Genomic DNA, 13,718 nt, shown 5'->3' with positions numbered 1-13,718 from the left:
CTCCTTTTTAACATCAAAAGAAATAATCCCAGGTGCCCACGCAGTGTACCGTAGCCGTACTGTTAGTACCTGCTGATTGAGAAAACCCATGACACAAAGCCTTTCTGAATTCCGTGGTGCTTCCTGAGGTTGTCTATTTACTAACACATCATTCATGCATGTGAAACATCACTGCAGGCAAAACCTGTGCTTCCTCAGACCCCTGGTCGAACTGGTTTCAGAGGGGCCTCTGATTTCAGGACTGATCCCGAGTCTAGATGGTGTCACAAAATGCTTGTCTTACCCTCCGTCACTGGATAAAGATCAGGGGTTCCCAACGCTGGCACTACTGACATTTTGGGCTGCTGAACTGTTCTTTGTCGTCAACCATCCTGGGCATTGTAGGATGTTTAGCAACCTCCCTCGTCTCTATCACATCAGGTGCCAACGCACCCCCCCTGCCCTTCAAGACACCCCCCGCTCCACATCTCCAGATGTGCAAATATCCCCGGGGGAGGGGGAGCTAAACTGCCCCTGGTGAGAACCACTGATCTCAAAGAAATCTAATAATTCTGTTGCCTCTCTGAAGCCATCATGTGCTTGCTGCTCCAAGTAAAGTCAGGAGAGTGGAGCCTTACCTGTTTTCACCAGGAGTTTACTAGACATCTGACACTCCAGGTTGGACGCCATTTTGCCAGTTGTGACCACAGCCGTCGACACAGCGGGAAGAGCGGCATTTGGGTTTTCTGCCAGCAGAGGCGGCAACCGCGTGGCCCTAACTGGTGCGGTGACGGACGTCAAGGCTGCGGTGATTGTCAGCGAGCGTGTGGTGGACGCCCTGGGCAGGTCTGGGTTGGTGGGGTTTGGGAGGTTCGTGTGCATGGCTTGTGGCTTCCTGGGGAGGTGTGTTGTGGACAACAGGCCGGAGGCGGTGCCCGTGTTCCCTTGCATGGCTGTGTGAGTGCTCGTGGTGTGTGCTGATTTTGCAAACATGTAGGTTGGCGTGAACGAGGAGGCTGGGTGGCCTGCCCCTGGTGTCGCCTTCGGGCCCGATGCCGTGTTGTTTGTGACATGTCTAGCTAGAGCAGTGGTCAAACTGCTCTTGACTAATCCAGAGGCCACGGCCAAAGGGCTGCTGCCGGTGCCCTTAGCGACCAGGGCTGCAGACAGTGCCGCCGGACTTGATTTCCTCAGGAGCAACGTGGATGCTGCTGCAGCTGCTGTTGGTTCTGCCTTGGAAGCCACTGCGAAGTCCACTGTAAAGAGAGAAAAAGCAAAGTTTGTCACTGGCCCACAGTGGACACATCACTTGAGGTGATGAATGGATGTAACTGATGGGTTTGCTGGGATGAAAAGTCTCTGTGCTCTGAAATTTAGGCCACATAGCTTAGGCTCATTAAGTCAATTAAGCACAATGAGAATGCCAGTTATAGCAAAGCTATGGTCGGTAATAAGGACACTTAAATTCTGAATACTTTCAAAAACACCAAGTCGGCAGAGGGTCAAGGGCATGACTATGTGGGGCTGCTGAGTCTTTCACCAGCGTGGAAGGGTGTGTCTGCTCCTGAGCAAAGCTGGGTATCTGTGTTGAGCTTGAAGATGCTTTGGCCACAGGAGCAGTCATACCTGTTTTCTGGGTACCAGGAAACAAACTTCCTGCATTAGTGGCTGCACCTGTCCATTTCTTGGGGCGCTGAGAAGGCAGAAGCACTTTGGATGGGGTCCTGAGTGAGGCCCTGGTTGACAGAGGAGATTCAGCAGTAGAGTGATATCTCGGGATACTCTGGAATGGTGTGGAAGCATGTACCGCAGGAGATGGGTAGAAGTTGCTGGAAATTTTGGAACTTGTATCCATTCCATCTGAAAACATCTCCTGCAAGCCAGCTGTGGAAGGCAGACTTGGAGAGGGTAGCGAGAGAGGCCATGTTGGATGGACAGGCCGCTGTACATGGGGATGAGACGTGACTTGTTGACTTGTGGATGGGTCATCTTCAATTTCAGTTGCTTGGAAGTCTCTGGAATGGTTATTACTTGTAGACAAGACAGCTGTATGGTTTCCAACCACGGTAACATCTGACTGTTGGATGGGCTGGTTGGTGCCTGTATCAAGGACTGAATCCTGAATGCTAAAGCCTTCTGCAGTTGCTACATGCCCAGCAGTGTCTTTGAGATTCTGGGGGTCTATTGTATTAACAGCTGAAGCTAAAACACTGGGGGCAGGAGAGGAAGCTGAGTGAGGTTTCCAACTTGTGGAGTTAATTGTGTGCCCATTTATAGCATAATTTGTTTGCTGCAGCAAGCCAGATATCGTTGGTTCTGTGGAAAGGGATCCAGTTTCTGCGGAAAGGGAACTCCGGAACACATCTGTGACCGCTGGCTTTTTCACGCTTCCCATTGTTGAGAAATCATAGACCTCAGTGGAGGAGGGAAGTGCCGTCACCTGTTTGGAAGTTGAAACTGGCAGCTCCGAATGGCCCGTTGCAGCTGCGTCCGTCTCTGGCTTGCTGCTGGAAAAGCCGGGAGATGGGGAAACAGTCTGGGCAACTCGTGTGGAAGGGAGAGAACGGGGAGGTAATTCTGAAGCAAGGTTTGCTCTTGGCGTTGTACGGACAGTGGATGAAATAGGATCAGTGCTGAAAGCAGAGGTGAATCCGTTTAGAGTGTGAAGACTCGGAATCTCTTTACTTTGGAAGGTCTGGAGAGCAACTGTCAAATTTGCCCTTTCGTTTTTCCTTGGGACAGCTGTCCCGCCACCTTCTTTCTGCAGCGAGAACATCCAAGAGGCGGCAAGGAGATTAGGAAATGTGCTCGAGAGGAGGAAGTCGGTAGCGGCAGTAGGAGGGGGTCCACTGTGGCCCTCTCCCTGAGGAGTTGGCATTCGGGGCGGGATGGATGGAGAGGCATGGTTCCCTGCCGGCTGCAGGACAGCGGGAGAGTCTGCCACTGCGCCCTTCGAGGGTGATGCAGGAACCGCCCCAGAAAGGAGGGCTTGTCCTCGGCCGGCTGTGGTGGGAGGCAGAGGAGAAGGCACCAAAGAGGAAGATGTGTGTTCTGCTGAAAGGATGGGCCCTTCAGAATTCTCTGGAGCTGCTGACAGGTGCAGTGGGTTAGCGGAGTCCTTTGCAGTGGCGGGGGCTAGTGTCCTGTTGGTCATTTCCACCGCCCCTGACTCAGCGGTCTGGGAAAGTGAGGGCACAGCCCCACTCTTCAGAGCTGGCAGAGACGCCCCGTTGTGCACCGTTTCGGCCACCTCCGCTGTGACTGGCTGGGTGGACGCAGGCCTTGATGCCGCTTCCAAGCTTGACCAGGAGGGAGTTCCACGGGGCGGGTGAAGACTTCCAAGTGCTGGGGGAGGGGGAGACCGATGGGCCAGGTCTGGCCCGGACCTCAGAAACTCTGGTGTGGGGGAGCCTGCTGCGCGAGGATCCTCCGTGGGGGGCAGCTCCGAATACTGCTCTGTTGAAGATCCAGAGAAACCTAGACGGGGGATGCTTATTAAATCCTGGGCATTTGGGGATGGAGTGTGGTTCCTTTCGGCAGGAAGTGGGTTTCGGGGTTTAGCCACGCTCTGACTTGGAGAGCAGTCAGTTGGAGCTGTTTGGGGGACTAAAGGCGCTGTGGTGGGTCGCCCGGCCGGCTTAGAAAAGATGATGGAATGAGGCGAGTCAGGAGCCAATGAAGGGGATGGAGATGGAGGGAGAAGTGGGAGGATGTCTGACCTCAGAGAATGTCGTTCTGAGATGGAAGGAGCCCCTACCCACACTGGCTGAGACGGGAGGACAGGGCTCAAGGACGTCCCCGAGGGGACAGTGGGCAATGCGGGGAGCATGCTAGTGTGAGGCAAACCTGACACACCGGCTGCTTCTCGTCCCCCTGGCGGTCTTGGCTGGACCGGCGACTCGGTGGAATCCTTGGAAGGCTCGAGGGAGGCGCTATATCCGCTCCCTTGGTGAGGGGAAGCGGAGAGGTCCCCGTGAGCCCGAGGCCTGCGGTGTGTCTTGGGAGGAGGTGTTCGGGTGAACGGCAGCACGCTGGTGTTGTCAGGGGTTGGGCCCAGCACATCCTTGATTCTATCCACTGCGGAGGAAGACTGGACTTCGGAGAAAGGCCATGTTGGTGAAATCGGGGACAATTTCCCGGGAGGAAACGACTCCGGGTTTGGGGTGACAGTTGTCTGAAGGTTGTCTGTTCCTGTGAAACAAAACACCAAGCGGTCAGACATCAGCCAGTAAGTGCCTGTGGTGGTAGGTCCTGGAGAGACGGCGTGGGCAGGAAGGCGCTGCTCAGACCTCTTCCACCCCCGCACTGAGGACGCATTAAACACTCTCAATGCATCAGTAATTAGAAATATGCAAATGCTGCAGCTGACCTACAGGGCAGGAATGGAGACAAACTGCCCCTGTGAAGTGATGTTTAAGCAAAGATGTGGGACACAGTTGCGTATTTTAAATCTTTTTTTTTTTCTACACCACCTATGACAGTTGGACTGGGAAACTCACAATCTAGAAAGTCAAAGACAAGTGTGGCTCCCTGCCATGGCCAATGACACCAAAACAAACCTCATCCGAAACCCAAACCGCCCAACGAAAGGACCACGTATCCAAATGCAGGACTTTGCTTAGGGCCCTATCGAATCTCGAGCAGAATAACTGGGGTTGCCTGTGTTTGGAGAGAAGGCAGCAAGGAGACATGTGTCTTATTGAATATGAAAGGATTCCTGATGCTATCGTTCATGCCATGTCAAAAGCACAGGGGATTTCTTTCAGGTTAGGCTACTTCTGCAAGAAAAACTGTTCCCATCCAACCTAGGACCAGAGACACCCCCTCATCAGCTGGGGTCCCTACGAGCAGACTCGCTCTCCCTGATGGCCTGATGAATTGAGAGGCCATGTTGAGAAAGCCCACGCAACACAAACTGTGGTGGCCGCCGGAGCTGCAGAAGTCTCTGGGAACTATGAGTGGCCTCTCCTAGCAGAAGGTGGCTCCAGCTAACAGCCGGCAAGAAGCCAGGGCCTCCCAATGCTGCCTCGGTTGCCTCCTGGGTTCCTCGAAACTACTCCTGTAACCCAGACAATGGCCGTCCTTTCCCACTCAGTGCTGTTCCTTTGGCTGCTGGAGACCCCGAGGAGAAGTCAGCCTAGGTTTCCAACCACGGTCATGAGATCCTCCCTCTGTCCCACTCACTGCCCACCTGCAGGTTTTCTTACTTGCTGCCCTTACAGAGAAGCAAACCCAACCACCAACAGCTCTTAGATGTAGGAAACTAAGCCAACTGACTAATAAACATTAATAAATACTCCAAACCCCTCCTCCTCGTCCGCCAGAGAAAGACATCTGCAGCTTTCTATCAGGTCCCAGAGTCAGACTGCCTGGATTCAAATCCCACTCCTCCATCTGCTAGCTGTGTGGCCTCAGACAAGTCACTTCACCTCTCTGTGCCTCATTTCCTCATTAGTAACATGGGGGCAATGACAGTACCTACCTCATAAAATTCTCTTAAGGATTAAAGTGAAATGATACGGGGAGAAACCAAGATGGTGGCATAGGTAAACACCGGAAACTGCTGCCTCCGACAACAACTTCAAAAATACAACTAAAAGAACGGTCATCATCCAGAACCACAGGAAGGCTGGCTGAGTGGAAATTCTACAACTAGAAGGAAAGAGAAGAGCACACAGACTCAGAGGAGCTACGAAAGTAAAGTGCAGAGGTACGGAGGCTCCGGCGCGCGGGGAAAGGGGCGGGCACCTGAGGACGCGGCTGTCTTTTTGAATCGGGAGGGAGTCTCAAGCTCCCGACTGCTCTGAACTCCGGTTCCGGGAAATCTCTGGGGTCCCAGGGCTCATACGGGGAGAAACTGGATGGTCTGGCAGCAGGCAGAACTCGGAACTTGAGGACAGTTTTCCCTCAGAGGTGCTGGTAGCAATTACTGGGACACTGAGACTCGCGGCTCCTTAGGGCAGGGCTGAGGATCAGCCATAGCTGCTTGCTCCACCCTGTTGATTCCGAGACCCCGCCCCATCCAGGCTGCTGCAAAGGCTTTTGCATATGAATGCCCGGGTCCTTTACAATCTGACAACTACCTAACAAATTGCAGCTGGGCCAGACAGACCCAGAACTTCCAAGAGAAGGCCCAAGGCCCCACAGCAGCTTGCATTGCTTCACAGCTGGGCCTCATCTGGGCACCCCCAAACCCCCAAAAAAGGAAGGGGCCCAAACGGAAAAGGAAGGTGCGCCACGGGCACAGTGTCTGGGTTTCACAAAGATGGAGCGGTCATTTCTCACCTTCCTCAGCTCTGCAGGCTCAGCCTCCGCCAGGTCACCCCCTGCAGAGGCCGCTGGGGGCACTGCTCCACCCAGACTAAGGAGGGTGGTCCGCCCTGCGCAGGGACGGCCACAGCTCCTCCAGCAGGCCCCCCAGCAGAAGAGGGGCCGGGACCCCCACCGCTCCTGCCATCCTCAGCCTGCAGGACCGCCCAGGGGCAGGGGGTCATTTGAAGTAGCGCTCGCCAACCGGGGGTCCGCGGACCACTGGTGGTTCGTGAGGCCTGAAAGGTTGGCGACCTCTGGTTTGAAGCATTTAACAGATAAGGAGCCGGCCGGCGTGGCTCAGGGATTTAGCATCGACCTATGAACCAGGAGGTCACGGTTCGATTCCCGGTCAGGGCACAGGCCCAGGTTGCGGGCTCAACCCCCAGTGTGGGGCGTGCAGGAGACAGCTGGTCCATGATTCTCTTTCATCATTGATGTCTCTGTCTCTCCCTCCCTCTCCCTTCCTCTTTGGGGGGAACAAAGATCAGGAAACAGAAGCAGCTGCCAGGGTCACACGCGGGTGACTGCCCAGCTTCGGCCAGTTTCCTGCCTACCCAGGACCCGCACCACCCGCACGCAACGTCTGCAACAGAAGTGAACCTGGCGGGGCTGGGGTGCCCAGCTCGGGGTCCCCGGGAGGTTCCTGTCCATTCGCTTGGACTTTCCCAGCACCTGCGAAGGAGGCGAGTGAACCTGCAATTCTCAGACCTCTCCTCTGGGTGTCCTTTTCCTATGACACCGGGACCCAAGCTCCCAGAGTAGCAGCACCTCCCAGCTGCCTCTCCAGCGGCGGCCGACACCCCGGGCCCAGGCCTCCTTATTTCCATCTGTTCTCTTGCGAGGCAGGTTATGAAACCAGAGCCAGCTGTTTCCGCGGGGGACATTGCAATAGCTCATAGCTCAGCCTGCGCACAGAGACGCCGGCTGTGGCCAGCCCTGGGGAGGCTGCAGCCTGCACAGGGAGCAGGTGGAGGGCTGGGGAAACGCAGCCCTCGAGGTCCCTCCAGCTGGAAGGAGCTCTGGGCCATGAAGAGGGGGAGGGGGAAGTCACGATGGGGGGCATCTCCAGGGCGGAGCTGCCTGCTCACAGTCCCTCAGAGCAGGGCCCTCCTTGTCCAGGGCTCTGCAGTGCGTGGACCTCTGGCTCCGGAGCCGGATTTGGCTTTTGGCCCAGACTCTGTCACTTACACCACTGCTGCCTTTGGCTGGTTGGTTAACTTCTCTGAGCCTCCGCTGCCTTATCTGTAAGTGAGCAGCTATTTCAGAGACGTACGTTCAAAGGTAGCGATGTTGCTAATGAAGGAATTGTGTGTTTTAAAAATGGAAGTGAAATCTATATGATAAAACACCATTTTAAAGTGAACCGTTTGGCTCAGTGGATAGAGCGTCAGCCTGCGGACCGAAGGTTCCCAGTTAGATTCTGATCAAGGGCACATGCCTGGGTCGGGGGCTCAATCCCCACTAGGGGGCGTGCAGGAGGCAGCCGATCCGTGATTCTCATCGATGATGTTTCTATCTCCCTCCCTCTCCCTTCCTCTCTGAAATCAATAAAAAAATATATTAAAAAAATAAATAAATAAAGTGAAATGATACATTTAAAGTCCTTAGGACAGTGCTTAGTGCTCCCAAAATGCTAGCTATGGGTGGTGTTGCTACTGGTTATCTGTTCAGCCCAAGGTAGGCATGGACGCACTCAGAAGCTTCCTCAGAGAACCCGATGCCAGTTAGAACTCATTGTCACGATCCCCCACATCTGTGGGGGCACTTAGAGTCTGCAGAATATTGTCACACCCTGATCCCACCTCGAGGAAGCGGAAAGGTTATTACCCCCATTTTACAGTTGAGGAAACCAGGGCTCGGGGGGAGCAAGTGCTAACTTGGCCCAGGTCACACAGAGAGTTATTCTATAGTCGAGTATGTCTCACTTCTTTTGACGTCAGGCTCAAGTCTCCCCAGTGCTGTGCGTGGGAAGGAGGTCTTCCTCCACCTTCCGGTCTGGGCTGGGCTCCGTCCTCCCAGAGGGACCCCCCTCCCCCCCAGACCGGAGCCCACGCAGGAGCTCCCTCTTCCTCCTGAGTTGGATGGTGTGTCCCTCTTTGGCGCCGCTTGGGCAAACACCACTGAGCACAGCTCCACGTCACAGAGACCTGTCAGGCTCTGACTCCCCGAAGGTCAGAAGAGATGGAAGAAGCGCCATGGCTGTGCTGAGGCATCCACCCCACACCCCGCAGTTCTGAAGCCTGGCGCCAGGGACATTCTTGCCTAAGATGATTTCTCTTGGGGCTTTTTAAAAACAAAATGCACCGGTTAATAGAATCAAATTGCCATTCCTTGAAGCGCTGCCAGCAAATAAGAGGATTCTGTTTAATGCTTTGACATTCAACGTTTTTGTGTTCACAGAGGTTTTCTTTTTGTAAGAAGTTTACGGCTTTCGAATCCTTTGTGAAACAGGCTTAGAGATCAACTTGACTTTCCCCCCCATTATATACAATGTCACTTTCATTTTTTAAAACCTCGGTTTACGTGATCATTACAGAAAATTTAGCAAAGACGGAAAAGTAGAAGGGAGAGAAAAAGAATCCCAGTCCTCCCTCAGCGCTCCACATGCAGGTCCCACCACATGGAGAAAACCAGGTTCACACTGAGGTGAACTGCACGTCCAGGCTTCATCCTTGGAAAAGCTTTGGTTCGCTTGCTTTGCAGACCTGTACCCACACTGCATTCCCAACTCTGCACCTGCTCTTTCGCTTTGAACAGTATATTACAGCATATTTCCATACTGGATGAGGATACATATTATTTCCACTAAGATGTGGTATGTATTTTTGTTTGTTTAAACATCCCCCAACTGTCAAGGTGCAGTTGTTTATAAAAGTTCAGTATCTATAATAATAAAAGCATAATATGCTAATTAGACTGGACAGCTGAACGACTTTCCAGACAAAGCCAGGGCTGCAAGGGCCAAGGGCAGCCGCCGCGGCTGCGAGGGCCGAGCCCCTTGCATGAATTTCGTGCATCAGGCCTCTACTTATAAATAATGGCCTCATCCCCTTCCAATGTTGTCATCACAAACCCTCCGTGGCAGGTGGGACAGACACAGTGACTTCCTCTTAGGGTCTAGAACCCCCCCCCAACACACACACACAAGTTCACGCGCCATCAGAAGTAAACCAATGGGACTTGGGGTTCTCTCTCCTCCCCCTATGCCCTTCTGATCTTTCTGATGGGGTCACTTGTAAGTTTAAAAACTTCATCCCACAAGATGGCATAAACTCAACCTAAAAAAAAAAAAAACACCCACAACTGACCACCAATAACTGACCTTCATAACTAGGACAATCCTATTAGCAAACCTTTCCAAATTCTCATATTAATTCTTACCATTTCATTCTAATGGCCTTAAGGGAAGCCGAGGCCATTAAAACCCATTAGACAAGAAAGACGGGAGATGTAGGAAAGTCTGTACCTAGAGAAAAGCAGTCACAGGGCAAAATAACAGCGTATTACCAGGCTTCACACCATGTTGAAAGGTTTAGACATAAACCACTTCTCAGTAATAGTCCCAGAATTAAGTTATCATTCTTCCCACAATCTTTATTTATAGAGCACTTTCCCTTTCTGCTTAGTGTTATAGCCAATTATCTCCCTTATTGGGACAATCACTTAACATGAATCCCACAAATACATATTGAATGCTTTATCTGATGGTCACCCCTTTACAAAGGTTAACAAACTGTAATCCTCACAGAAAAGGTGGTTGATGCCACTGTTTAGGCAGTGATGGCGAACCTATGACTCATTTTTTTGGTTGATTTTTCTTTGTTAAATGGCATTTAAATATATAAAATAAATATCAAAAATATAAATCTTTGTTTTACTATGGTTGCAAATATCAAAAAATTTCTATATGTGGCACGGCACCAGAGTTAAGTTAGGGTTTTTCAAAATGCTGAAACGCCAAGCTCAAAAGGTTCGCCATCACTGGTTTAGTGTGTGGGATCTGGGGTCAGAGCTGATGGGTTCATAGCCTGGCTGCCTTGCTCCAGCTCTGTGAACTGAGGCAAGTTACGCACCTGTCAGTTCCTGCTTCCCCTTTTCTAAGGTGAGATAGCAATAATCGCTGTCTCACAGGCGATTATTTGAGGCTTAAAGGCATTGATCCAGGTAGAGTCTTTGGAACAAACACATCTACTGACTGCGGTCAGCAGTCAGTAGATGTTATCATATTATCATCAAGGAGTACAGAATCTAATTAAGAGGTGTTGGAGTCATATCTTTGTTCTAAATTATGACAAAAAGAAATTCTTAGACTCCCACTTTTGTCGTGTATAGTATTCTATCTTCTTGGGAACAGTTCACATTTCTTACGATGAATCCCTTTTCTCTGACTGTAATTCTCCACCGTACCTGGGTAATCCTGCTGGCTTTCTTAGTTCTAGTAAGACTCCTGCATGAGATCTCTCCCCTGAAGTCTGCCTAGTTCCACAAGCAAGCACATGGTTTTGGAGATAACTATTCAGTATAGTGGCAAAGTGTTCGCTTTCCCATTAAGATTCCTTACAAATCTAACTACAACTCTAGCTGAGATGCTGAGAGGAGAAAGCAGAGAGAGAACAAGAGCTTCTCATATATATTCTCATATGTGTATATGAGAATACTTTTTTATTGCTTAAAATATTACAAAGAGTAGTACATTTGTCTCCTTTTTTTCCCCCTTGACCTTCCCCCAGCCTCCCATACCCCCCAGTGTCTTGTGTCCATTGGTTATGCTTATATGCATGCATACAAGTCCTTTGGTTGATCTCTTACCCCCTCGACCCTCCCCAGCCTTCCTGCTGTAGTTTGACAGTCTGTTTAATGCTGTTCTGCCTCTGTATCTATTTTTGTTCATCAGATGAGAATACTTTTGATAATTAATCCAGAAATGAAAAAACACAAATTAAAATATAAAGGAGGTGCCACTATTGAAAAAGGCACTAGGACTGGTAATATTCAACTGAGTTCTATCTAACTTTTAAAAAATAGGTAACTCTAATGTTATTAAATCAATTCAGGCCTTTGAAATATATGATAATGTTCCCAATTTGTTTTATGAAACCAGTCTTGCTTTAATATCAAAATCCAATAAAGACATATGAAACAATAATCAAAATATGTAAATGAATATAGGGCAGCCAAGCAAAAATGTGTGTGTGTAGGGGAGAAGATTGTAATAAAAAATAGGAACTTATGTGTACTCCAGGATCACATTTATGCAATGACACAAAAATTATGTATGTACATATGTAAATAATAAATTATTCAATGCATAAATTATCAATAGATAACACTTTTATAAAGTCTGTGACAGTCAACACAGACACATGTACCAGCACATACACAAAACATACATACACACAAAAGGGGAATGGAAGGCTTTTCACTGCATTTAAGGGCCAAATGGTCTGATCCTAGGCCAAACTCCGAACTCTTAATGTATTCCTGAAGGTTACCATTTGCAACCCCAACCTTACACCATCTACAATGTGGCTCACAACAGGCAGGGACCTTCTCATTCATTTTGTATCTCACAGGATATTTCGTGAGGTTGAAAAAAAAACCAAACCTGTATTAAGGACATCCAGACAGCCTGACATACTCTAAAACTGAGACTAAGCAAAGATAACCATGTCAGAACACCTGTTCCAATAAACACTGGCCCTAAGCAATGATTTGAGGAGGAAAAGTTCTGTATTCGAAACCATTCAGGAAATCTCTTAACAGGAGAGTGACAGTGCAGACAGTACGAAAGCCGGGTAGTAAACAAAAGTCCTGTTTAACCTAGAAAATCCCCAAACTGGCTGACTGTGGAACTCTTTCTTCTTTTCTTTTTCTGCATGATACCAGTTAATGTCCCCAGGAGCCGCTGCTCTGAAGAACACCTTGAGGAAATTCTAGCTGGTTATTTCAGAGTTTCAAGTCGTTGCCCTTGGGCAATTTCAGACACAGAGAAAACCCAGAGAAGAACTGATGGGTGGGCTGGATTCCTTATGGAAGAAGAAAACATGTTCTTTGTCATTATGCGGTTGGCAAATTCTGCTCCTGTTTGCTTGTTTCACAGTGTCTTTTATCAGACGTACGCATGACCTCTTCCCTGGATGCGCATCACTTGAGATAGCATTGGGGTGAGCACCAGAAAAACTGGAAAGTGCTGCTGTAAATGTAAAGGACCACCATCATTATACTGGTTGGCTCTAATGCCATCTTGGGCATTAAATTAATTTAGGTAAAATGATAAAATCAATAACTTGATGGTTTTCCTAACGGGAGACATACAAGAAAAATGCTCTACTGGGAAAGGCTGTGTGATAGATACTTTCATGGATACTGATGTTCTTACAATCAGACACTAAAAACCTGCAAGTGTCCATGTGGGAGCCAAAAAAAGCAGAATATGTTGCCAATATTAATAACAAATATTATTATTAACTCTTAATGAATATTCATTGATGACTGATTTAGGCAGAAGTCTATGAATATCACTAGTTCAGGATTTGTTAATATATATCCTTATAAAAAGAAATGATCAAACAAATTCTAGCAGGACTGAATAATGATTAAGCAAATTGACTCTAAAATTTTAAAAATGTTTATTTTTCAAACCTTTGAGAGGCACCTAAATTAAAAAAGATGGCCAATATGTTCATAGTAAATAATGTCATTTAGCCCAGCTGGTGTGCTCAGTGGTTGAGTGTCGACCTATGAACCAAGATGTCTCAGTTTGATTCCCGATCAGGGCACATGCCCGCATTGCAGGCTCAATCCCCAGTGGGGGCCGTGCAGGAGGCAGCCAATCAATGATTCTCTCTCATCATTGATGTTTCTATCCTTCTCTCTCTCTCCTTTCCTCTCTGAAATCAATAGAAATCTATTTTTGAAAAATTTCATTTATACTTTATTTGCCTTAATGTTTACATATGTGGCCGTAGCAACAAAGCATTTATTTTTTTAAATTCTATAATTTAGACATTTCTGAGACTACAATTTCTTTCACTTGGTATACATTAATAAGATCTATCTATATTCAGTTTCAATTTATTCAATTAACAAAAGTTCCATTTCTATCTCCCAGTGCTTCCCTAGTAATAAACAAAATCACTAGACATGATTTTTCAGTATTGGCGATAGATTTTCCTTCATCATTCCAGTCTCCTCCAGGCCTATCTACGCCTAGCAACAGTGTTTCAAGATGCCTGGCTGGAACTAGGGGTGCCCACAGGAGGCTCTCTTGCCACTTGGCCTATCCAACACAGATTCCAGGAGAAGCCTGGGACACGGTTTGGTGGGAGTCAGGAAGGAGAGGCCACGAGTGTCTACCTAACTGCCACCTGCTTGAAAGACAAGAGTCCACAGTCTAAGCCTCCTTTCTACAGTCATTCAACTGGCAC

The 13,718-nt window shown here is 49.1% G+C and overlaps 1 protein-coding gene across 2 annotated transcripts in view; it reads right to left on the bottom strand.

The window, feature by feature from the left end:
- Positions 1-13,718, bottom strand: part of KIAA1549L (KIAA1549-like ortholog) — a 175,523-nt gene that overhangs the window by 92,910 nt on the left and 68,895 nt on the right. For both annotated transcript variants that reach the window (XM_014538162.1, XM_014538163.1), the window contains exons 2-4: positions 3,835-4,170; positions 1,606-3,456; positions 618-1,235 (exon numbers count right to left, since the gene is read on the bottom strand). In XM_014538162.1, the coding sequence (XP_014393648.1) occupies positions 618-1,235; positions 1,606-3,456; positions 3,835-4,170 (2,805 nt within the window). The remainder of the gene's footprint in view (positions 1-617; positions 1,236-1,605; positions 3,457-3,834; positions 4,171-13,718) is intronic.

Source organism: Myotis brandtii, unplaced genomic scaffold (genome assembly GCF_000412655.1).
Source record: "Myotis brandtii unplaced genomic scaffold, ASM41265v1 scaffold187, whole genome shotgun sequence".
In the NCBI taxonomy this organism is placed as follows: domain Eukaryota; kingdom Metazoa; phylum Chordata; class Mammalia; order Chiroptera; family Vespertilionidae; genus Myotis; species Myotis brandtii.
Note: the sequence above shows the minus strand (reverse complement) of the source record. Positions and strands in the feature narration are given on the sequence as shown.